The sequence below is a fragment of the Topomyia yanbarensis genome, chromosome 1, assembly GCF_030247195.1.
Source record: "Topomyia yanbarensis strain Yona2022 chromosome 1, ASM3024719v1, whole genome shotgun sequence".
NCBI lineage: Eukaryota > Metazoa > Arthropoda > Insecta > Diptera > Culicidae > Topomyia > Topomyia yanbarensis.
Window position 1 is genome coordinate 55,600,109 of NC_080670.1, and position 25,872 is coordinate 55,625,980.

The following is a 25,872-nucleotide window of genomic DNA, read 5'->3' on the forward strand; positions in this document are numbered from 1 at the left end:
TCGAGATCGAACCAACATGAAATCCTCCGGTAGACGCCGTTCAATTAGTTTTCTGTCGGGCTGGAGCTGAGTAATATGCGAAATGAATTCTGAAGGAATTCGTACCAAAACCATCGCAAAATCTTTTGAACAGAATTATTGCAAAAGTCGAATAAAGCTCTGGCAAGAGTCGAACATAATTGTACACAAATGACGTAGGTTTTTTTGGCGATTTTGACCCCTTCCTCCCCCCTCGTAGCATTTGGCCACAAAATTCTAACCCTCGTAAATAATGTAGCATTTACCTACCCCCTCCCCCTCGTCCCATGTAAAGCGCCCGGGTGATGAGAAAAAAAACATTTTTTTCAATTATTTTAAATACATGTCCTTTCAAAATGTTTGACGACTTTTATCAACATTTTCATTATAACAGCAAATTGCGTGCAAAATAAGCCCATTTCATCACAAATATAGTGTTGATAGTATTGTTTGGAATTTTATGTCAAGGGGAGCAGAAAGAGAAGTTCTCTTAGTTCACAATCCTGCAGCTGCCAATGATTCTAAGAAGCATACGTTTATCTAAATTACTAAATTTTGTTTGGTTGAATTCGAAGTGAAAATTTAATTCAGCTTCCAAACTAAGTTTAATAGTTAGCAACATTAACTAACTAATGTAGCAAGTTAAATCCGCATACAAAATCTTTTCTTATTTTTGTGAACTTGTAATTCCGCGAATCGTAAAATTTACCTCATGAAAAACCGCATCAAAAGTAACTTGTTTGAATTTAAATTTATTTCTCTTGGAAATAATGGAGGATCATTAAATTGTTTTCTCTAAACAATGGGTTTTAAACTTAATGCTACGTCGCACAACTTCTGACCCTACCCTCCCCCGAGTCACACTTCGTCACAAATTTGGTATACCCTCCCTACCCCCCAAAATGCTACGTCATTTATGCACGACCCAATTCCTGGCAGCATTCTAAAACCGGGCACTACCGGTTTGCTGCCAGAATTCTGGTAAAACCGCACAAATTCTATCCAAAACCAATTTTGCTAACTGTGTAGAAAATCCTACATATTTCGTTTATATTCCCAAAATTCTAGAATTCTTGACGTTCTAAATTAATTTGAAACAAGATGTCATATGTTCAAGAATTGTTAGGCTTGGTGATCAAGGATGCAAAATGCCTACCTTTTCCACGGCTGTAATTTTTCTGCCTACATTCTCATTTCTCTCTCGATGCTGATGTCATTCGCTAGTGCAGGACGCCCAGCGCTGTACGGCTGCCTGTGTGTAAAGCAGTAACATGACAGAAAACTACTGTCCCCAGTACAGCCACCAGACGCGAGCGGTACAGCTTCGCTTTCCTTATTTTACATTTTTTAATATTTTCAATCTTTTTAATATTTTTATTCAAAAATGACTACAATGAATGCGGCTCATTTACGCCACGGCCGGCATCAACGCTTTCGTGTGCGGGACTCTCCCCTTGACTATGCAGAGAAAAATGTACAAAGCGAGAGAACAAACTTTACTACGCCACACTCTCACCGAGCAGTCGGAGTACAGCAGCAAAACAAAAATGTATTCTACTGCTGTACGGCAAAATGTACTCGGTTTGACTACTGTTCTGGCAAGAGCTGTAGTGATCCGTCGCTGTAGCGGGCTGTACGGCTTGTGCAAATGTAAATATATCGAAAAAAAATGTAGTTTATCGGTACCGTTGGCATCCCTGTTGGTGATTTACTTTCATTGGCCAAAATGGTTTTCATTCATATTTCTCGGGCAAAAAGCACAAATGATTTACCGATTACACACTTCACACAACAATAAAACAAAAAAAACAACGACTTCCAGTTAAATTTATAGTAAGATTTATGTACCTTGCTGACAGTTTCCAGTTAGGGATAAATTTATTCTCTAATAATTGTTTTCTTTATCCACATTTTGGAATACGCTTTTTCTAAATGTTGTTCTTGCTGCATTGACGGCGTGCATAACACACGTAACGAAACACGCTTTTCTCTTGAAACTATTTCGTTTCGTTGTTCGTGGTACTCGTACGGAGAAGGCATACTAGCGCCACCATCAAATTAGTGGTACATATATGAAACAAGCACTATCTGTCAAGCTGTCCCCGGGCTGGGAGTATCCGACTGCGAAACTCTTAAATTCTATTAAAATCTATTAAAATTAAATTAAATCTGTTAAAATCGAGTAGTTTTGTCACCTAAAATATTCTCCTCAAAAATCTCCTAATGTAAAAAACATCGAAAAATACATCTGAATTTTACTCTGGAAGTTTATCACTAGCATTTGCATTATAGTATAGATAAAGAGGTCCTTCCTACTATTCGGTCCGGTCGTTCTAATAAAGCTCTCAAGGCCACAAAAAGATATACTTCCATCATTCGCATTTCAATCTACTAGATAGAACCAGTCAAATGAAATATCAGACGAATTGACGAGCGACTAACTCTTACAAAATAACGCTAGTGACAAATCCGATCTCAAATCGCTTAATGGAAAATAGCTCAAAATAGCTGAATAAAATTAAATATTCTTTATCGGAACATTTGATTAAACAAAGATGTATGATTGTTAGGTACTCACCGATTGACGGTATATTAATGCACAGTGCCTGAGACAGTTTAAGATAGGTACGACCCAGCTCGTAGCAGCAGATTTGCAAAACATCGCTTATATCAATCAGGAGATCTAAAACGAAAGACAAATTCAGTAACCAACCGTCGAACCGCTTTCGCCGACAATCGGAAACCACTTACGCGATGTCCCCTCCGTTCGGCAGGTAATGTACACGCAAGCGGCGTAAATGTGTGTATTCCTCCGTCCCCGCGTCAGGTGTCTAATCAGTGCCATCTTAAAAAAGTTACAAGCCGTCTCGATGCAGTGATTATTCAGATGCAACTGATGGCACAGATGTGTAATACCCTGCCGGGCTTTTCGCAGTGTAACCTCCCGTGATTCCGTCCCAGTACCGACGTGGAACTTGCCGTACGCTGTCGCGCCACCCTTCGAATCGGACGCCACGAACTGACCGACCGCACTGGATGCACCGTGAGCGTTTTCCTCGAACTGTACCTCCGACACGATGATGTTGTCCTCCAGCACCGAACCACAGTTGGTACAGACGGCATCACCGCGCGCGTTGTCCACCTCGATGTCGGCACTGCCGCAGTTGTTGCACTTCCGACCGGATGACATCGTTCACAGGTGATTTACAATTGTTCAATTATTGTTTTATATTTCTTTTTTGGAAAAGTACGAGCTAAACACTACTAAACATTGGAGGTCTTCTCACAAAAACACAAGCCGGAAAAAATAAACAAATTTTTGAAGTCAGAAACGTCAGCGTAACTTTTTTTTTTCGTGAGGGGTAGGAAATTGACTCGGTTAGGGTGAGAAGCCCATTACGTGAGGCGTGTCTGATCAGCTGATTATTTTTTGTTTCTCTTGTAACTATTGTCGTTATCATTGGAATGGGAATTACGAAAAACAAGATACCGACAAGATTGCGAAACTGTCATTTTTTAGATTTAACCTTTTCAATTCCACAATGTTACAAAGCAGAAAAAAATTATTGACGTATGGACCAGTTTTCAAACGAATATTGGTCTAGAATGAACCAAGAAAAAAGCTTAGGAGCAGTGGCATAGCAGGGCGAGGGGGGGGGGGGGGGTAGTGTTGGCGACAAAACCCCCCTCGAAATATTTCGAAGAAATTTGACAAAATTGAATATGTTCAACAAAAATATGCCTAGTTTTTAAATCTCGACAAACATATGATTACGGCCTAAAAGCCAACTGTCATAATCCACTTTGAATGGAAATTCCGGACAAACCGTTACACGCCAATCACAGATGTTGGTAGTAAACGAAAGAGAAAAGTTTTCTCTTTCATAAACTGTTGTGAACTGTGTTCAGCTAATAACGGTTTGTCCGGAATTTCCATTAAAAGTGAATTTTGACAGTTGGCTTTTAGGCCGTAATCATATGTTTGTCGAGAAATGTAATTCTCAAAGTTTCATTTACAAAAGTTATCTTATGAGAATATTGCCATGTAGTGAAAGTTGGCGGCAAACTTCGACACCTACCTGTCGGCTCGTTGTGGAGGCTTGCTCAACCGCCGAGGATTACAACAAGTAGATCGCGGCGAAGCGAGGAGCTAAATGGCTCCTAGTATCGTGACAAAACTGGGAGCTTATTGGTTCACGAAACGGATATGCTGCAGCATGGAGAAGGACGACCGGCAAGCTAAAGTGGATGTCTTTAACTAAAACCTCTTTGTTGAGTCGCTTCGACGAACAGCGGAATCAAGTACGTAGATGCAGCTGATCTAACAAGAAAAATTGTGACGGCGGGCTCAGAGCGCATGATCGGAGAGTGAGAGAGCGACGTTTCGAGAAGGTAGGGATTATTTAAAACGGGAGATCAAGCTTAGCAAGCCAATTGCCATAAGTAGCTGTGCTGAGAAATAGACGCCAATCCCTGGGGGACGCATACCGAGTTGTCATGACGAAGATGAGGGCCCGTCGACACCAGCTGAAATATGCCCGGGTTAGCTAAAGATAATCGTTGAGGGTCATTTCTCGAAGTACGATTCAACTACCTGTTCACTGACACCGTACGATTGCGTACAGGGGGCAGTATGCGTTATCACCGAGATCATCCCCATCTGCATCACCCTGGGGGAGGATATCAAGTGCTACAATCAATGAAACGTCAGAAACGTGAGGAAGATTATGAGAATCGATTTGATGGTGACGTGTCAGCAGGAATGGGACAATTCAGCGAAAGGAAAGTGGACCTACCGGCTCATCCAAACCTGTTGACGTGGGCCAATAGAAAGCACGGAGAGATTACCTTCCACTTGAAGCAGCTCCTACCGAGCCACGGCTGCTTCAGGAAGTATCACCATCGGTTCGGGTACGCAACGTCACCACTTTGCCCGTAGTGTGAGAACGTCGAGGAGACTCCGGAGCATGTGGTCTTTGAATGTCCGAGGTTTGAAGTGACGTGCAGGGAGCTACTTAAAACGGGAGGACCGGATATCAACCCGGATAATGTAGCCTACAGAATGAAGTAAAGACGTGGAATGCAGTAAACAGAGTTATGATGTACATCGGAAACGGAGTGATGGAAATCGAGCAAACGGTTTCGGGAGAGCAATCACCGCCAGAGAACTCTCCGCAGGAATACTCTAGAACCACCGCCGAGGACTAGTCGAGTAGCCTGTAACAGAACACCGAGTATGAGTCGTCGAAACGCCAGCAAATCGGACGTCACGCTCCATCCGAAATCGCAAGACCGACCGTGGCATTCCACCGGTTGTTCCGATAGAAAAATAGCGAAAACCAAAGAAGAATCGGTATTTGGAGAACTTTTTTCGCCAGGGAACTCTCCGTCAGCGTAAGCTAGATTCACCGCTGGGGACTAGACTGAGTAGACCACGACGAGACACCACCAGTCGCGGGTCATCGGGACACCAGTGAACCGGACATCCTGCTTAACCCAAATCACCTAGTTGATTGGCTCGATTTCGGGAGAATTTCTCTCGCCGGGGAACTCTCTGTCGGAGTAGGTCAGGTCCATCGTCGGGGACTAGACCGAGTTGTTCGCGAACAAGTTGAGGAGCTGAATGGCTCATCAAGGAAGCAGTGCTAAATGACCCAAGAAGCGAACTAAAGGGCTTAAAAGAGTTGCGGCGCTAAACGGCACCGGTTATGGAGCCAAAGGGCTCAAGAAGTTGTGGTAATGAAACCAAATAAGAATCAGCATCGGGAGAACTTCTTTCGCCGCGGAACTCTCCGTCAGCGTATAGTCAGATTCACCACCGGGAACTAGACCAGTCGCGCCGGGGCTCCAACAAACCGGACGCCCTACTCTACCGGAATCGCCGAACTGACCTCGGCACCTGGCTGGTTGGTTCGCTTTCGAACTTCTCTCGCCTTCGTCGGAGTAGGCTAGATCCATCGTCGGGAACTAGACCGAATAGTTTGCGAACCAGTCGGATGCTCAACGAGGAAGTGGTACTAAATGGCACAAGGGAATTTACGGGCTCAGTAAATTAGGCAGTCTGAAGTTTGCCGCCCAGGTTGTCCTCGTAGGGGAAAAGTACTAATTCTAGACCCACAGCTAGCTTTTCTACTACCATACAGAAATTGTTACGTTATGTGGATGTTCGAAAACTGGTAGTGTGTCAAGGATGGATGGGTCCTACTGAAAGAACTAGTTGGATAGGAGTGTGTGCTGTGCACATAAAAAAAACTCTTCCCGAAGTGATGCCATAAGGTAATGCCGGGAAGGATTCAAATCCCGTGCAAGATTAGTTGTATTAGCGGGTCGGGTTACTACCCAAACCTGTTCCCTGAGTTGTTGATTTTTGTGCATTTATTTCCTGCTCAGAATGTTTTTAAACATGTTTTTCATATACAGTCGTGATTCGCTGGTTGGGCCACTGCCTTTTCCAACTAACGAATTTGATTCGCTAGTTGGACCGACTGACAAATGTCAAAAACTCTCCAAAGGAGATGTTGGCAGTGTAAATGCATCTATTAACACCTCTAAATATTGTCAGATTGATTGTCAAAGTTAATTTGACATGAGATTTTGGCGTTCAGATGCTTTTTAGTTGGACAATAGAGTACTTGACAATCTGTAACTGTATTAGTGTGTTCGACTATTTGTTTTCCTGCACCTGTCATAGGTGGAGAAAAACAAATCGAAAGTAACTTTTCAGTAGGATTATTTTCGTGATCGAACCTGACCAACTGGCATTGTACGTCTTCGGAATGACTTTTACAGCGACAAAGAGCATTTCAGCAGAATTATAAATACTTTATGCGAGCTATTTCAAATGATTAAATTGGCTGACAGTTTTACATATGACAGCTGGAGGAAAACAAACCACTAAAGTGGTGTGTGTGAAATGGTTTGCCTAAAACTCTATGGTCCAACTAGCGGAGATTCAACTAAAAAACGGTCCAGTTAAGAAATGTCCAACCAGCGAATTACGACTGTATATACAAAAAATATTCATATCCCCCCAAACCCGATATTTTTTTTGGGAATTAAAGGCATTTTTTCTAATGCCTTCAATTTCCATTTGCATCAGCAAATTTGTTATACATTCTTATAGTGAACTGCCTCTAATATTCAGCACTTATTCACGTTCATTTAAACGGAGAGTCTAAATAGTGTTTAACCAATGTCAGAGCTTAAAAAAGTTGACATGTTGTGTGAACTTGAAAGGAAACGAAATTCAATTCATCCTCGTCGCGATGAATAAAATGTTTCTTTTCACTCGTCATCCGTTCTCCCGACGCAGCGCATTCTGGTTCGGACATGTTCGGTTTCGGAAGCATTTTGTTTCTATGCTAGCTCTAAGAGGAATTATTGAGCAAAAGTGCACCAGATATAGATTACGCAGTTCACTTATGCTCGAAAATGTAGAAGATGACAACTTCTGCCTACAAACTGTCCACATAATAACAAATGAATGCTTTGGTTGGTGAAGGAATTTATATTTCCTCTCCACTCAAGCATTCGACTCTACATGAAATTTCAGTCAGTTGGAAAGTTAATGAATGAGGGAGGTGATGAATCTGAATGTTGGTTTCGGTAAATTCAAGCAGAAATAGGTAACTGATTTTGAAATTTCGCAGCGCTGGCCAATCTTCATCAATCTGTCCAGAACTATAAATTATAACTTCAGTTCATCCACAAATCACGGAGTGTTGCTCCCCTCGGACAAATAAGAAAAATTAGTCTATAAGCCTAATGCTTGCAGCGGCTACACCTCAGGTCAGGGAGTGGTATGGTAAACCAAGCGCAGCTGAGAAAAAACGTCATCGGCATAAGAAACGTGTGATGTGCAAAAATTTCACAAAACTATCAATAACAGAAGCGCCAGATGACAGATGGTTCAGAAGTTGCTACTATGTGGAAGGAATATAGATTTAACATTAAACTAAAGATAACAGATAGGCTCGTCGCGAAATGTGTTTAAACATCTGCTAGTCATTTCAAATAAAGCGAGCGTCAGAAACACGTTCGGCAAACGTTTGTAGATGGCGCAGTGATCGATGCAATGCTACTAAATCGTAGTTGCACTTAACAGTGGAGTAGATTGCAATGTTGAAACACTGATTTCTAACGTTTTTCGGTTTGAAATTTGACCGCTTAAAAATGTTCTAGCTCAAATGTCGGCCATTTGTGACTAAATTCTAAACAGATAAAATAAGGATTCAGTAGTTGTGGACAAACATGGAAGGCTATTCGAAAGCTGAAAACCGTAGAGGCAATGGAGGACACGGAATCCAGGCCGGGAGTGGAAGTGCTGTACGAAACAATCCACCGCGTGATCGTGATGATCTGGGCGGAAGAATTCGGATTGATTGAATGGTGTCATTAGGCCTATCTACAAGAAGGTCCATTAGCATCGTATCATATCCTGTTCTTTTATCCAATAGATGAACACGGTCGGTTAAAGTATTCGTTTGTTCGAGTAGTCGCTGTCACTTCGTTGGCAATGCGAGAGGATGTTAACACAAGTAAGCATAGATTAGACTATATGAAATGAATGAAATTATTTTATAAATATGAATTATTGCATACGAAATAAAATTCCATACTAACACGTCCTAGTTTTGAACCCAAGCTGGTGTAGACATTTCGGATAAAAATTGCCCAATAAAACAAGTCTGTAGATGTTTTGATTGCTATGTTTCTTTTCTAAATTATCTCTAGCGCTAAAAGATAGATTTAAACATTACATTGATAAAATTGATTATTAACATTTACATATTTTTTCGATATCTCACAAGATTCATCTAATCTTTCGTGCTTCGTGACAGCAACTTTCACACCTTCCTCATGCCAAATCTAATATGTCTCTACGGGATTGTTCCGTCTCTATTTGAAGCCTAACCTAGTCATTCATACGCTGTAAAATCCCGCAAATTTCAGCTACATGATTTTTTTTTGTTGTTGTATATAGCTAAAAATATAATACTCATATTGTGTTCTTGTTGTCCCCTAAATATATTGACCTAAAAGTAAGCATCCGCTGCCTTCCACTGATCTGATGGAAAGGCGGATTACCTGTTTGTTGCGTGTTCTGAAAAGAATTCATTTCGACAAATCGTCAAGCCCTAACCACTCGTATAATTCTCCTGAACAGATCGGAGAACCATTAAAAGCACACTCTTTTTAGTAGGTATAGAGATTGAAATACAACAAATTCTAAATACTTTCACCCTCATCAAACTATCACACTTTTCCATACAACGAAAAAACGAAAAAAAAACTGGTTCTCCGATTGATTCTTTGGTCAAGACACACTTTTTACGCCATCAGGCTCTTCTCCTTTTCCAGGAGAACTTCCGCCGCTCTTTGTTCTTTCCGAAGCTTATTTCTCGATATCAGCGGCATGAAACCCCACAGGGCAGATCCCCCGAGCAGAATAAATCCGAGCGCGGTGAATAATGGCTGGTAGCGCCCGATACTTTCAAATATAATCCCACAGATTGGTGGCCCAACAAGCTGCAGGATGCCGTTAACGAATAGACTGATACCGTAGGAAGAGGTCAGCCGTTCGGTTCCCAGCATGTCCGCCATGATAACGGCAGTGATTCCAACGTAAGTACCCGATGCAAGCCCAAACAAGGCACAGACTGCGCTAACCATGGTATACGATGTGGCCATCGGGAGCACGGCCAGTGCGAGACCGGAGATCGAGAGTCCCCCAACAAAGTACCACGTTTTCGGGATGAGATTGGTGTCCGATAAAGCAGATCCTCCGATTCGTCCGACCAGATCCAGAGTTGATACAATTGACAGAAGGTAAGCTGCCAGGCTCTTATCGAATCCTAGCGAGATTGCGTACGCCGGTAGAAGAATAATGAAGTTGGTATATCCAATTGCGTTAGTGGAGTTGGATATCAGAATTACTAGATATGTTGGATTGCGCAATAGTGATAGGTCAAAGAACGTTTTACGATTGGAGGTTTCATCGGACTTTTCGCCTTTTGCGGGCTTAAAACTATCTGCAATTGATCTAAGTGAAAGATGTGAGGCGAACTCTCGCGGTTGATGCGTAGATAGTGTACTTCCATGATACGGAGTACTGATATACTGGAAGCTGCTGGTTGACGGAGATCGTCTTGGGGGTCTATGACCACTTCGCATGCTATTTAGCCTAGATAAACGGTAATGCGATCCTTGAGACTCATTCATTTGGCTCGTAAAAGTTAAATTGCGATGTTCTTCTTTGATTGGAGTGCTGATTTTACGATGCCGGTTAGAACCTTCTTCTTTGTGGTACGATGCCGGAACGGCTGCTGCTGAAACACTTCTTGCGAAGCTGTCGATCAGTCCGTTTTTAGGGTTAAATCGAAAAATGTCTGGGGATTTATGCTCCAACGTAGGTGTCGCCAGCGGAGTATCGTCATCCAGGATCATAAATTTTGGCTTGATCGCAGGCTTATTCGGATTTTGAGACGCCTCCTTGTCTTCACCTGTTTCTGACTCTTCCAGGATGGTATCATCTCCGGTCAATTGATCGCAATCCTTTACCTTTTTCACCCTTTTCATGTGGTCCTCTACGGGTTGATAGAATATCGCTGCTACCCATACGTTCAGTGTGATTGCACCCATGATCAGACAGGATCCCCGGTAGCCGAAGTTGACTAGCAAATACCGCAGCACTGGTGGTAGAATGATCGATCCAAGTGCACTTCCGGAAATACACAGCCCATTGGCAAGCCCTCTGAGTCTGACGAAATACGACGTCACAATATAAACGGTTGGTGGGAATGACAGTCCAGCTCCCGCTCCCACCAGTACCCCATAGCTTATGTACAAGTAATTGATCGAAGTAGCCCAATAAGTGAGAATCATGCCGGCTGCCGCAAACGTTCCACCGATTATTGTCACCGTCCGGTAGCTGTATTTCACCGACAGAATGCTCGACAGTGGTCCAAGAGAGCTGTACAGGAAATAGCACAGCGCTGGGATCCACGCGGCGGCCGACGGAGACGCCTGGAATGCTTCTAGAAACTCTACGAACAATACGCCGAAGCTCTTGATCGTACCAGGTACGAGTATGTTAACTAACATGGAACCGCCTAGCACCAGCCATCCCCAACCACCATCCGGTGGTACCAGCTCGTAGTCATCGTCATCCTCCAGCTCCTCGTGGTTATCCTTTCCGGGAGCCATTCCGTTACTGCTTGGCAGTAGCATTTTGTCCTCGATTTTCCCGTTACTGCTAGCGTACGGGGCATGGTTGGGAGACGTTGTGGTGCTGTTGGGTGCCTCGTCGATTTGGATTTTCACTGGAAGAAAAAAAGGAAAAAGAATTTCAGTTAGGATTCGCACGCAAAAGGATTATATCTAATATGCTCGTTATATTGAGATCAATGCAAATTGTCGGTCTTAAACAATGGATCGAAAATAAAATATCTCGAATCTATAAATAGACTCTAGCCCATGCCTTCATAAACTCGTGACTTTCGCCACCCACAACACATTGCGTGTTGCATCGTCGCTCTTGTAACGCCGTATTTTTTGCCTTTGGAACTGTTACACATTAGTTTGCTTAGTTGAAAAGAAGGTTTTATTTGTCTCATCACCAAACAGAACTTGTTAACTTTCGGGACATCGCAAGATAGAAGTTAGTGTGTTCACAAGCAGTGCTCCATTTTTGGACTAGCTGGTGTCTTAGCCAAGTGCTTTGAAGAGACGAAGTCGAAACGTAAAATTCTTGACTCGAATAAACCTTTTCCGAGGAGCCGAAGAAACTTTAATTTGGAAATATTCCGAGAACCAAGTAATTACGAAATTATCGGGATGGACACTGGATTCAAAGGAACTTTGACTGAACATCAGAGATCAGGCAAAGCTAAATGTAGATCTTACAAACGAAGGAATCATCAGCACTTCCCGCAGGGAGAGCCGGGAATCCATTATCGATGTCAATTTATGTAGCCTTGGAGAGACAGGAAAGATTAATTGAAAAGTGCGCTAGACCCACAATGATCAACAAACGATCCGGTATGGCATTAGTATCATGAAACAGTTTGAATCACGTGGGAGACAGATAAACGAGTGATCGTGCAAAACGGCGAACTTTCACAAGGACGTGTCCGTCGAATTTGAGAGGATCCTCTTTGAGGCCAATGCGAACGAGTTGACGGTAGTATTAACAAGGGCGTGCAATACCACCATACCAAGGAATGCGAAACCAAGAAACAGTGGACTTGTTGCAGCCAGAGGAATCGTAATGACACCGAAATGAGGAACGAGCTCCAAGAACAGAAGCAGTCAAGCTGAGCAAGTAAGCCTACATTGAGGAGCTTTGCCACAAAGGCAACCCGAATTCTCGAGGAGACTCCTACAGAGTTGTCATGGCTGGACCACCTGTAAGGTCCCCGGAGAAGATGAAGGTCATCATCGAAAGGCATTCCAGAGGCATGAACCAACGATCTGGCCGCTTTCATCGTACAGTGAGGAGGAAAGAGTATCGCGAATACCTTAGATGTGAAGAATGCTTTCAACAGTGTTAGCTGGGAAACAGTCGCTCATTCGTTGTACAGCTTGAGGGTTCCTGAAGACCTCTACACCGGCAAATTATGCTATTGGACGTGATGATCGACAACCGACTGAATCGTTAAAGTAATGTCCATTATGCTAGCTGGAAGAGCGCAGCTTTGATCGAGACGCCAGTGACCAGGTGCCACGAACCATTTGGAATCGCAAAACCGAAGCCCGGGAGCAAGCTAGTTCCACCGCCAGGGGCTAGATCGAGTAGCTGTGTGAAGCGCCAGCGCTAGGCCGTCGAGGCTTCAGCGAACCAGACGCTACGTTTCATTCGGTATCGCTGAACCGACCTCGCAACATGACTCAGTATGCGTTGATCGGCAGCACTATTTCGGTCCGTCCATCGCTGTGTATCGCATTTGTTATATCGCATTTTAGTTTCTTGGAAACCGAGCCATTGCATGCCACAGTCGTATCGCGTTTTTATTGCGTTCCAAGCATCTTTAGCTGTGATTGGTACATCAATGGCCGGCAGTGCTCTTGCCCCGTTCCCCAGTCAATCTACCTAGTTGTTATCTGTTATGCCACTATATCCTGGGATCCAGACGAATCGAACAGATTTGCTCTCTGCTAACGCTTCTGCCTCCTGGATCTACGGATGCTTCAATTTGCCGCCCTCTAAGGCAAACAGACAGCTCGCACAGTCTGTTAGAGCGACCAGTACGTTCTGTATGTTCGGAATTGACAAAGCCATCTAGCGGCATAGGTATCCGCAGAAAAAATGCTACAATATTGCGGAAGACTACGTATTCCCGCCATACCAATACCATGGAGTCGGTTTCCGACTGTATCACATTTGGAGCCATCGGTGTATAATACAATCGATTGCTGGAATCGGTTTACCAATAGTTCTTCACCTATTAGTCGAACTTTACCGGGTGGGTCTCCGACCCTTACAACTTCTTCACGTTCCAAACAATCGTCGGTTTCGCTGTGTGCCACACGTAGCAACGTAGCTCCGGTGCAGTGTTGCGTAAGCTCCGACGCTCGTCGGATCAGTGGGAGGTCGCTGTTGTTACAGTCTTTCTCTAACACTGGTAGAGCGATCTGTGCAATAGAGTGTATCTATATATGTAAAAGTCAATGTTTGTATGTATGTCATTTATGGACTCCCACACGGCTCAACCGCTTGCCGTCAAAATATATATGTAGAAGGCGTTTGTTATGGAGCGTGTTTGTGTGCTATTGGCTGGGGATTATCTGCCCGTCATAAGGCGTTTTGGGACAAATTGTGTTTTCCTTCTATTTCGTTGTAAGTCGCAGCAACGCGCGATGGGTATTAACTAGTACCTAATATAAAACTTTTTGGTGGTATCCAACGTCGAAAAAAAATCGAAATGGTTAGATAAACGAAAGCAATTTTGTGAAAAAAGCATCCCATAGGCAGGATTCTAAACTGGATTAAATAGAACAAATGTGTTGGGTGGAGGCTGCGGTTGTGTGTGATCTCTCTCTCTCTCTCTCTCTCTCCAGCAGGTCTCTCTCAAGAGGCGTGAATGCAATAATCATGTGTTCTTCCTGGGACGTCATCATAGCCCAGTGATAGCATAAGGGCTTTGTGTATTGGACCGGAGTCCCAAGGGTTGCAGGTTCGAATCCTACCTCTGGGTGGAATTTTTTCACATAATTGCTTTCGTTTGACACACCATTTCGATCTGCTTTCCCCGTTGGATACCACCAAAAAAAGTCTAAACCAAATGTTATGGATGTTGTTTATAAGCGATGTAACATAAGAAGGCTTACCCAAATCTGGAAATCAAAACAATCCACAAATCTGATTCAACATAAATGTATTGCTGTTTCTCCCTTCTTACATAAACTGTTAAAACTTCCTTCACCGCATTTTACTTCTCATTCCTATATCCCTTTCATGTTCCACTCCGCTCCGCTTTCTCTTGCTTTTCTCCTTCTTGAACGCACCTTCTAGGTCAAATCAGCCATCTCTTCCTTACACTATCTTACTTGCACTCGCACTATTTATGCCATCGGGTTTAGCACCTCCCGCGCATCTTCGTCGTGAGCAATCCTAGTGGCTCAACATCGATCCCGTACGGTTTCGAAAAGCCAAGTTTTCTCCGTCGCGCTCAGGAATGTCGGCCGGGTCAGGGCGTTGCGCCTCCCAGAAGTTATTCGCTCCCGAATAAGTATCAAAGTATCAAACAATGAATCAACTTCCGAAACAAAGATTCAGTTTCCAGAATAAAAAGCAGTTTCTAATAAAAAGGGATTCAGTTTCCAGTCAAAAAAGCTTCCTGCAGAGAGCCCTTTTAGCAGCGTTACAACTCGCCTAACCGTATGTTCGGTGTTACCGCCCTCCAGTGGGTAACCTTCCCTGGAACCCTGAATCGTTTCTTTCGCGCACTTCCGTCGTTTAGCGCAAATCCTTTGGCTCCTTCAATGCAGATATTTTCTCTGCACGCCACAGTATTTTTTGCTGATCTACTCCGTGTTTTGTGCAGCACAAAAGCTTCGCTTTTTTACGCTTCCTTCGGGTAATGCGAGTGGTTCCTCGTGCTCCGCACTCTGGTCGAATCACTTTTGATCCGAAAGTATCGTTCTTTCTCTGTGGAACCAAAAGGTTCATCCGACGCGACAGTCGGTTTCTTTTATTCGCAGGCGAAACACTCACGGCACATGTTTTTTTTCCGGGTGGCGATCTTTTAGTCTACCAGTCGTGTCGATACACTCCACTACGAATTAGATTTTCTATCTGAGCGGAAGCATGGTTGACAGCTGCTTTGCTTGCAGCAAATTTGTTGCTCGGCGCTGGGATCAAGCAAGTGTGTGACAAAACTTAGCGAAGGGTGTGTTCAAATAGTGCGTGTAACAGACGCTAATGTTGACTGAACTAAATTCGAAACTCAATCTTCTCGTAACAGCGAGATGTGCATGAAGAGGTTAATCACAGAGAAAAAGACAAAAAAATAATTTTTCAAATTGTATACGAGGTTTTAGCCAGGAAACTGGCTCAACTTTTTCCATAGTTCATGCCGCGAGTGGAGGAAGTAACCCATACATATGGAAAATGCTAATAATTGTGGCGACATGTTACATTCTATAGTGGAATAATATTACATAAAGTAGAGCACTATTTATTCTTTTATCCTCGTGCACAAGGAATCCTCAATGGTAAAAGGTTGCAAATATTACAATTAGGCATAAAAATAGGCATAAATATAAGATCGCCTGTGGTTGATACTCTCACGCAGAAAAAAATAGCATATTTAAACCAAAAATATGTGTTATTGAATTCAATTATTTATTGTTTATCACTTTAACAAACAAACTTATTGGTTTGAAAATATTTTTTTATTAGAACAACAACAAATTTTTGCTTTCAATAAATACATTTTTAGTATCAATAATTTTCTTTTAATTTCTATAAAATAATTATTGAAAAACGGAACGATAATTTTGTTTTATTGAAACAATAAATAAATTTTATTGAATTCAATAAATAATTTTATTGTCTCCCGACCAATAATTTAATTTATTGAATTTAATGCATAATTTTATTGAACCTACAAATCTTTTTTCTGCGTGCTGTTATTGACCAAAACAAATTGAGATTGTAAAATGTGTATTTAAACAACATGTTTGGAATAACAAGATAATCCACATTGTGTAATCGATATTAATCCCTGCATGCCAGTCAATACCAACGCCGACCACGTCCGAATGCAGCTCTTCTGGTGAAGGAAGGAATGTTAGTCCGATACATGTCGCTACTAGAGACCGAGGAGACCTTTGTATCTCCACATGTATCACGGGAAGATTTGTTAGTAAGTGTACCAATAGCGTTATCATGTAGTAATTGCTCTGGAAAGCAGGCTGCCGAAAATTAGTTGTATTAATACGATTGGCCAAATAAGCAACTTGAACTCCAAATAGCCGACTAGGAAGAGCATAAAAAATTTGGAAATATTACAATTAATCTATCCTCACTCCCCCTAATATTCAATTCCGCTTGTTTGAAAGAATCTTGGGATTCGCTATAGGTTATATTTTATCAATTTTATAAATAAACTAAGTACCTCCGTTCCTATGTCTATTTATGACCGCATTGTTGACTCCCCGGATTCTGAAACCATTTCAGTTTGTTTGCTTTCTACGCTAGGCAGCCACTGCATCGGCGTGAAGCGAATGGCTGGATGCAGCAGGACGATCACGGCCAAGGCCAATAACATTTCTTTTCGTACACTCTTGTTTACATGCGGTTTGCTCGCGCGCAAATCAATGGAATGTCTGGTTAACACTGGGAAGGCTAAAGCCAATGTACAAAAGCGGCACGAGTCAGCGATAAACACGGTCGCCAATGTTTGCAGCTACTGAGCTACCGTAGTGACTCAAAATCGGACCGGCCTTGAAATCTTGACATTTGTCAATAGTTCATTCATATGACGTAATGACATAAAAACCAACTACGACAAGTTTGCGACTATTTACAGCCAACGATCAATGTAGGACTTGAATGTTAGAAAAATGTTAAAAATAAAGACATGTTGTGTGTTGCACTTAACCGATTTTAAAACAGCACTTGTGCTTATTTTTCAAATTAATCACCCCAACCGACACTGATAGATAAACCATTTGAAACTAAAACCAATTTCATAACATCTTAAACTACAACAAAAACAATAAACAATTCTCAACGTAGAAAGCAACTACTTTTTACATGCAATTGATGCTAAGCATTACCCTGCCGGATTTCGAAGCATAACGGTATGTGATTTTCGGTAACGACACCAACGCTGATATTATTGTTGAGCACTCGGCCGATGACCTATTTGACAGGATGCAGTTCATGCACAGATAATAGACATTTGGCGTCAACCCAAATTTACTTAAAAACCTATGTCCACTTTCAAATCGATATAGTTTGGAAATCAGAGGCTCAAAATTGACATCTACTCTACTAGTCGCTACACGAAGTTTGACATTGCAGCATTCCAATAGCAATTCATCGCTGCTGAACCTACACTCAAAAAAAAGTAAACGTTATGCCTATTGATTTTACACATAGATTTTTGCAATTAACGGAGGCATATAGACACTATTTGCTGGCACATAAACCTAATGTGTGTATTCACAAGAAATATTAATCTTACATTCACATTTCATAACTATTAGGCACATAAAACCCCATTCTATAATAATATGCACATATAACTTATGTGTGTGCATACATAGTTTATACAGTTGACACATAGAAGGTATGTGTGCGCGTGATAACAATAGCATTTCTTCTTCATATGAATTTTAAGCGGTTTGAAGCAAATAGAATTAACGTTTGGATTTCTTTCAGTGTATGTACAAACGGTTCCATAATGCGTTCAAATCGTTCGTTTCATTTAAAATTACGGTTGCAAGTGTGTACACATATTTTGAATACGAATCAAAACGTCTGTTGTCTGTGGTGATACATTGGACTTTGTTGATACAGCCGGGTGAAAAAACTGTTAACTGTTACTAGAGTTGTTTATATAATGTCGTTTTTTTGCATGAGACTGAAACTGAAAAAAACATTTGTTTGTTTCGAACTGGGGATCTTCGCCATTGAGTTAAAAATCAAGTTGGGTTCTAAGCCGAAATAAATATCAAGTTGGCTTACATCGCCGTTGTTTTGCGTACACCTCACTCAATTCCACCGAAACAAGCTTATATTTGAAGCAAGCAATTTAATTTCGTGTCAGGGTTTTCAAGCAAAAAAAGACACAAGAGTCAAAAAACGTTATAGTGCCCCAATTAAGTTCAGAACTGTAACAGTAGAAGATGCATTTCACTCATTTGTCTCACTAGCATACAAACTAATTGGCATGCTGAGCTCAAAACATTCGACACGTGCTTCGGTGCGGTGCAGTGGAAAAGTTCAACGACGATTATATGACGGTTTCAGCGTTTAGCATTTGAGATGCTTCTACGCGTGTCATCTCGCCCCCAGCAACGGAACATGCGTCGTCATTGTCGTCGTCGTCGTCGTTGTCGATGATTGTCTTCAATGTGCTGCTATGTAGGTTCCCTTTCAAGCTAACATTTAGCGGAAATTGGATCAATTTAAGTTAATCAAATTGTGCAATGACTTTATCATCTAAGAATGTTGTATTGTAGACTCAGCTAAACTGTGTTGCTTAGCTACGGCTACAAGTGGACCCACCCGAAGCGAAAGCGAGTTGTTGTGATTGCTGTAAAACAGCGTCAAGAGCAACTGTGTATGGATAAAATAAAACAGAAGAGATTCGCTCAAGTATTCTATGCGGCATATTTTTAAAGCAAACATACTTTGACGGAATTGGAAATAAGACGGATATTGTGAAATAACTTAAGAATACCATTCCGTTTTCTTTTATTCGATTTGCAGATTACAGTCGGGAAACCATCTTCCTCGTTCTCTACTTTCTCGTTGGCTGTGCGGATTGTTGCTCCAACCGCACGGGATATAGGGGAAGATGGGGTAAAACGCACTCCTGGGGCAAAATGCACCCATAGCTTATATCGAAAACAGAGGTGGCATTCCGCATCTCGATTCGAGTGACTCGATTCGAAACGTGTTGAAGTCGTTTCGACTAATTTGCGGCATTACGTATCACATTCGACCAAGCGTTCGAGCTTGTTAGATTGCGGTACTAGATTTCGACTGCCTATTCGAGCGCAAACTGTCAAATAAGAGTATACAGAGAAAACATATTTTTAATTCTGCTACAAATAAGTTTCATAAAACCAACTTGGGTCAAATATAGGAATTGTTTTAATTTTAGTTTTTGGCTGCTTGTTATCGAAATATATTTGGATAATTTTCGCAAATATAACATTTTTTTCTAGTACACAATCGGGGTGAGCTCTTTGAAATAAAATAGATGTTGTCAAACATAGATCCAAAAAGATCCGATGTAATACGGAAATGCGATTTTTTTCCTTTTATATACGAAAAATAAATTTACCCTTTCCAAAAATATTTATACTATATAAAACAATTGATAAAAGAACGAATCATTTCGTTTCATTCACGAAAAATGTTTTAGACATCGATGATAACTTTTATGCACCGTACGGGCCAATCAACGTCAGATTTGCAAATAAAATTTTAGTTCATTCCAAATTTCTTTCTTGCATTCTTCAGCTAAAAATATTTGACAGGTATTTTTGTTATGACTGAATATAATATTTACTTCAAGGTATGAGCTTTCAACTTTTGAAGTTAGAAAAATTGAACATTTTTCAATCGCTGATAGCTCGTAAAGTATTTGATGCATGGAAAAAAATATTAAATATAAAAATGAATCAAGTTGCAGTTTCGCATGAGCTTGCTGGAAAAATTGAGAATTTTTTTTAAAGTTGGATCAAATTTTTTGCTTATTTTTTCTTCAAATAATAAAAATCATGTTAGAAATATTGTGTAAAATTTTTGCAGTGGATCTCAAAATGTTTTGCGATAAATTACAAATATAACGTTAAAAAGGGCAATTTTACATTAAACGCCATGTTATGGGCCAGCTTTAATTGAAATATCTCGTAAAGTAATAAGGTTCTCAATATAATTATAAATATTTTCATTGAATAAAAAACTTATTAGTCCAAGCTTGTTTTTTCGATATATTTCTATCATTTGCAGAAATCATAACATAAATAACAAAAAAACCGATTTAATCCACCTAGCAGTGAGATGAGACATTTCTTACACATTTCACTATTGGATTAGTTTGCAGAACTCACGAGAAGTAGGCACCCAATTAGAGGTGGGATGAAAACAGTTTCTAGTCTTGCACGAATAAAATCTCGAATAAACTAAATAAATTATAGAAATCAACAAAACGACCGAAATAAAAAAGTAAAGCAAAAAATGAAACAATAGATTTCTAAATTCATAAAATGAGTAGAAAAATTAATGAAAATCATTATAATTTTGATCCAAATACACGAATCAAATTAGATTAGGTTATTACATAAAAATTAAGATTATATTTAGAAATAGTTATAAGATTAATAGAATAAATTGACTCATACTAACAAATTGAATGAAATAAAACGAATGACTAAACATGAAATGCATAAAAATAAAGATACGAATAAAATGAATCAGATAAATCAAATGAATCATATGAATCAAATGAATCAAATGAATCAAATGAATCAAATGAATCAAATGAATCAAATGAATCAAATGAATCAAATGAATCAAATGATTCAAATGAATCAAATGAATCAAATAAATCAAATGAATCAAATGAATTAAATCTGTTGGTAGAGGCGAGAGGATTCTTTCGGCTCCGTATAGCGAAACTCAGGTGTTAGGTTAGAGTTTGCTTTTAGCTGTAATTTTATAAATTTTGATAATTATTACAATTCAATTTTAATTCATTGTATTTTAGAATGACTTACATTTCTAGTCCTTAATTTTAATCTGTCTGTCCTCTGTCCAACAATTTTACCGAAAACCGTACTAATTTTAGCTCGAAAGAAAAAAAATATTGTAGCGTTGACAACTGTCGTTTTATATCTGATCAGATCGTGAGTGATCGCCTATATCACCTAGGTAGGGACTATTGCAATGGTTTATATGTGTGAGTTTCTTATCTCCTTATCAACCATAGGGTGACCGGCATCTGGAGAGCGGCTGTCCCGAATATCCCCCAACCCGTATTGCTTGGAGATTTCTGTAGCTGTACCATTAACCTCGAGGACTGCCAGCTTCGCCACCGGTCGCCGCAGCACTGTTGTTGCTGTTTTCACATCTGCACTGCGGGCTCTGCCGTCTCGCCCAAGGATCACTTGAAGTACTCTTCCTCTTGCCCATCCATTCCGTTGATGATCCTCTACTATCACGACCAAGTCACCAGCTTCCACCGCCTTACTCTCTTCGAACCACTTAGTACGCTTGGTTATTGTCGGCAAGTACTCCTTTATCCAGCGACACCAGAACTGGTCCAAAAGACACTGGCAGATATTCCAGCTAGAACTGCTTTGGCATTGGCTCACTGCAATTCCTACAGCTGGCTGATTGACACCACTGGTACTTAGCATTAGAAAGCAGTTCGGTGTTAGCGCTGCTTGATCTTCAGTGGCTATTGGCATATAAATGAGAGGTCTTGAGTTGACAATAGACTCGGCCTCGACCAATAACGTGCCAAATGTTTCATCGTTTGGTTTCCGCATCGTTGATAGGGAGGCAAGTGCACACTTTACAGAACGAACCAATCGTTCCCATACACCCCCCATGTGTGGCGAGGAAGGCGGATTGAAACGCCATTGTGTTACCGCATTGGTGAATGAAGCAGCTAGATTATTGTTGATTTCCCGATATTCCTGCAGCAGCTCGCGATTTGCGCCCAGGAAATTGGTACCTTGGTCGCTATAAATTTCCATTGGAGCTCCCCTCCGTGCAACAAACCTTCGAATCGCCATTTTACAGGACTCGGTGGATAAACTAGATACAGGTTCTAAATGTACTGTTCGAATTGTTAAGCAGGTGAAGAGCGCTACCCAACGTTTCACCTCACTTCGACCTTGTTTTATGAGAAGTGGACCAAAGTAATCGACTCCAGTATAACAAAATGCTCGAACGTATGGTGTGGATCTTGCGAGAGGGAGCGGTGCCATCCTCGGAATTTGTGGTTTCGCTTTATACACCTTACACCAATTGCACAGCTTTCGAACGCTTTTGAAAGCCACTCGTAGCCTCGATACGTGATACCTCTGCTTCATCTCATTGACTGCGGTTTCGTTGCTGTGATGTTTGTATTGTCGATGATACCAATCGACTATGAGGTGAGTACCATATCGATTTTTCGGCAGAATAATAGGAAATCTGAAATCGTACGGTAGATGATCGGCGTTTGCCATCCTAGTTTCCATACGTAAAACTCCGCGATCGTCCAAGAACGGTGAAAGTTTGATGAGTTTACTGTTCGAATCCAAACGTTCACGCTTCTCCAAGGGTACCTTCTGATTCATACTAATGACGAGAATCTCGTCGGCATACTCCTTGAACTGTATTTGCTTCCAGATTGTTCTCTCTGCTGTTAGTATTTCCTCCCTGCTCAACCACTTCGATGTTTCGGATGATTTGCCATGCACTCTACGCTGAAGAATATTGATGAATCTGTACACGTAAGCAACCGCACGAACCAATCGTTCCCATTTGGAAAATCTTCCGAAATTCAATAGCTGCTGCATACGGATTCCTCGATGAGCGTGTACTGGACGGAGTTCTTCAGTTGTACCAGCAGGAGGAAAAACATGGTCTGGCCAGAATTCCGAAAGGCGGTTTATGAACTCTGGAGCTTTGAACCAACGACTGTTACTATCGATTCTAGGGCCCTTGCCCCATTTCGTGGCATCGTCAGCGACATTCCATTTTGATGAAACCCAGCGCCATTCATCCACGGAAGTATGATCCAAAATTTCCGAAACTCTAAACGCCACGTATTGACGATATTTCCGCACGTCCGACCGTAGCCAAGACAATACCGTGCTGGAATCGGTCCACATCACCTGCCGTTTTACTTTTATAGTGTGATTTTCCACAATATTCTTCGTCATTCGAGCTCCTATGACGGCTGCTTGAAGCTCCAGTTTTGGGATGGACAATGGTTTCAAAGGAGCCACTTTCGTCTTGGCAGCAACGAGGGAACAGCGAATTTCCCCTCGATCTACCATTCTAAAGTAGGATACACAAGCATAAGCATCTTCACTGGCATCCACAAACGTGTGAAGTTCGATGTCGTCATAGCTTCGTGGATCATAGCCGGGAAAATAGCACCGAGAAATAGATATTTCCTTAAGTTGTTGCAGGAGTAGGGTCCAGCGCTGCCAGTGAGCAAGTAATTCGTCAGGAATGCGATCATCCCAGGAAATACCTGACCGCCAAATATTTTGGACAAGTATTTTTCCGTGAACTACGAAACGTGCCACCAATCCAAGTGGATCGAAAATGCTCATGACGACCCGCAGCACCTGACGTTTCGTAGGAGTAACATTTCCGTCGAGCAATGACTGGATCTCTTCCTTAAAAAGTCCGTCGAATACGAAGATGTCGTGTTCTGGTATCCAGACCATTCCCAATACACGTTCATAATCCTGGGCTTTGTCCGACCTGAAGCTCTTGATTGGTTCCGCTTTGTGGTCCCCAACCCGTGCTAGAACGTCACTAGAATTTGACAGCCAATTTCGTATATCGAATCCAGCCTTCGAATGGACTAACTTAACCTGCTCTGCCAACACTACAGCTTCGTCGATGGTGTCCACGCTGTCCAGATAGTCGTCAACATAGTGGTTTTTAATGATAGCGTTGACTGCTCGCGGAAATTGTTCGGCGTACTCCTCAGCATTTTTGTTTTTAACATACTGGGCTGCGCAAGGGGAGCAGGTGGAACCGAATGTCGCTACATCCATCACGAAGACTTGTGATGGATATTTCGGATCATCTCTCCACAAGAACCGCTGTGCTTGTCGATCCTCTGGTCGTATCTGCACCTGGTGGAACATCTCCCTTATGTCCGCACTTAAAGCAACCTGCCGTTGTCTATACATATACAACACCGATGGGAGAGAAGTAAGCAGATCGGGACCTGCTAACAGCATTGAGTTGAAGGATTGATTTCCAACCTTCGCAGCAGCATCCCATACTAACCGGACTTTCGCTGGTTTTCGAGGATTGACGACTACGCTGAGTGGTAAATACCAAACCCGCTTGGGATCTGAGCCGCCAAGCTCTTCACTAGTGGCTCTATGTGCATAGCCCTTGCTTTGGTACTCGCTGATAAGTACTTTCACTTTCGCGTACAACTCAGGATTTGCAAACAAACGACGCTCTAAGCATTGAAGCCTACGTTCAGCCATTGGCCTACTGTTGTTGAACTCGACGTAATCGTGTTTCCAAAGCAAGCCTGTTTGGAAGCGGCCCGAAGCGGTTCGAACTGTCGTCCGTTCTAAAATTCCCCTTGCACGTTTATCTCCTTCACCTTCCAACATAGGAGCAACTGCTACACCCGCGCTTTCTACAGAAAAGAATCGCTTAACCATATCATGGAGCTCTTCGTCCGGCATTCGGGCACACACGTGTAACTGACGATGTGCTCTGGATGCTACGTCTTCTGATACCTTCCCGTAGATTGTCCAGCCAAGCCTTGTTTTAGCAGCAATCGGTTCATCCTGACCACCTTCTCGTAGTTTCAACACTGCTTTCAAATGCGAATTATCTAAACCGATAAGGATTCCAGGTGATGCTTGCACATAACTACGGACTGGTAATCCTCGAATATGTGCATATTTTTCGGCAAACCTTTCGACAGCCAGCGTTTGAACTGGTAGGTTCAAATTCTTCACAGTGTGAACCCCTTTCATCTCGTACCGCTTTTGGGTCGTAGCCCCTGAGATGCTCAGCCTAACCAGCCGAGAATTGTTCTCGATTCTCTCGATACCATTGGTCCATTGTAGACAAAGCGGATGTACATCACCTGATACTCCTAGATCTTCAGCTATCCTTGAGTCAATTAGGGTTGTAGATGAACCATCATCTAAAAAGGCGTAGGTGTCAATGGATTTACCGCCTCCATAGAGAGTGACAGGAATTATTCTGAATAGAACTGCATGCTCAAGTTGTTGGTGAATCGCAACTGTCGAATTCTTTTTTGAGGTATCGTCGACCTTCGATGATACATCTGGTTTACCTGGATGCAGTAGCCAGTGATGCCGCTCCTGACAGCCATTAGATCCACAAACTGATGCCTTGCATGGGAATTTCCCATGGGCCATTAAACACCGTCGACATATATGACGCTGCTGTACCGCTTTCCAACGATCAACCAAACTCATTTTTCGAAATAGCTCACATTCCCTTGATTTATGCCCTGACCTCTCACAGATTAGGCACGGCTTCACCAAGATATCCCTTCTATCACCATGTTTACTTTCGTTGTACTGCATTTCCTTTTTCTCGGCTCCCTCGATCGTGTGGGTGTTAACAAACATCTTCTCCTTTGGGTGCCTTTTATCCAACTTCGTTGCATGAGAACCATCAACCACGTGCGTAAAAGTTACATCGCTGGCAGCCGACACTAGATTGGCCATGTAGCTACCGAACGTTGTGAGATCAGCTATAGGAAAACTACGTTTATAAATAGCCCAATCTAGCTTCAGGTTGGGTGGGAGTTTTTCGATCAACTCTTGTAGTAACGATGGATTGGCTAGATGTGCTAACTGTCCTGCTGATTCTAGATGCGCACAAAGATTTTGACACGCTAGACCGAAACTAATAAGAGTTTCAAGTTTTTC

The 25,872-nt window shown here is 41.9% G+C and overlaps 2 protein-coding genes across 3 annotated transcripts in view; both read right to left on the reverse strand.

Annotated features, from left to right (window-relative positions):
• LOC131677638 (transcription factor IIIB 90 kDa subunit) overlaps positions 1–3,305 on the reverse strand; it is a 60,724-nt gene extending 57,419 nt beyond the window's left edge. For both annotated transcript variants that reach the window (XM_058957535.1, XM_058957534.1), the window contains exons 1-2: positions 2,770–3,305; positions 2,597–2,701 (exon numbers count right to left, since the gene is read on the reverse strand). In XM_058957535.1, coding sequence (XP_058813518.1) covers positions 2,597–2,701; positions 2,770–3,208 — 544 coding nt within the window. In that variant the 5' untranslated portion in view covers positions 3,209–3,305. The remainder of the gene's footprint in view (positions 1–2,596; positions 2,702–2,769) is intronic.
• A 5,403-nt stretch (positions 3,306–8,708) lies between these two features.
• The window catches only part of LOC131677641 (monocarboxylate transporter 12), a 69,729-nt gene continuing 52,565 nt past the window's right edge, over positions 8,709–25,872 (reverse strand). Inside the window, exon 3 of the mRNA XM_058957537.1 lies at positions 8,709–11,339. Coding sequence (XP_058813520.1) covers positions 9,349–11,339 — 1,991 coding nt within the window. The 3' untranslated portion in view covers positions 8,709–9,348. The remainder of the gene's footprint in view (positions 11,340–25,872) is intronic.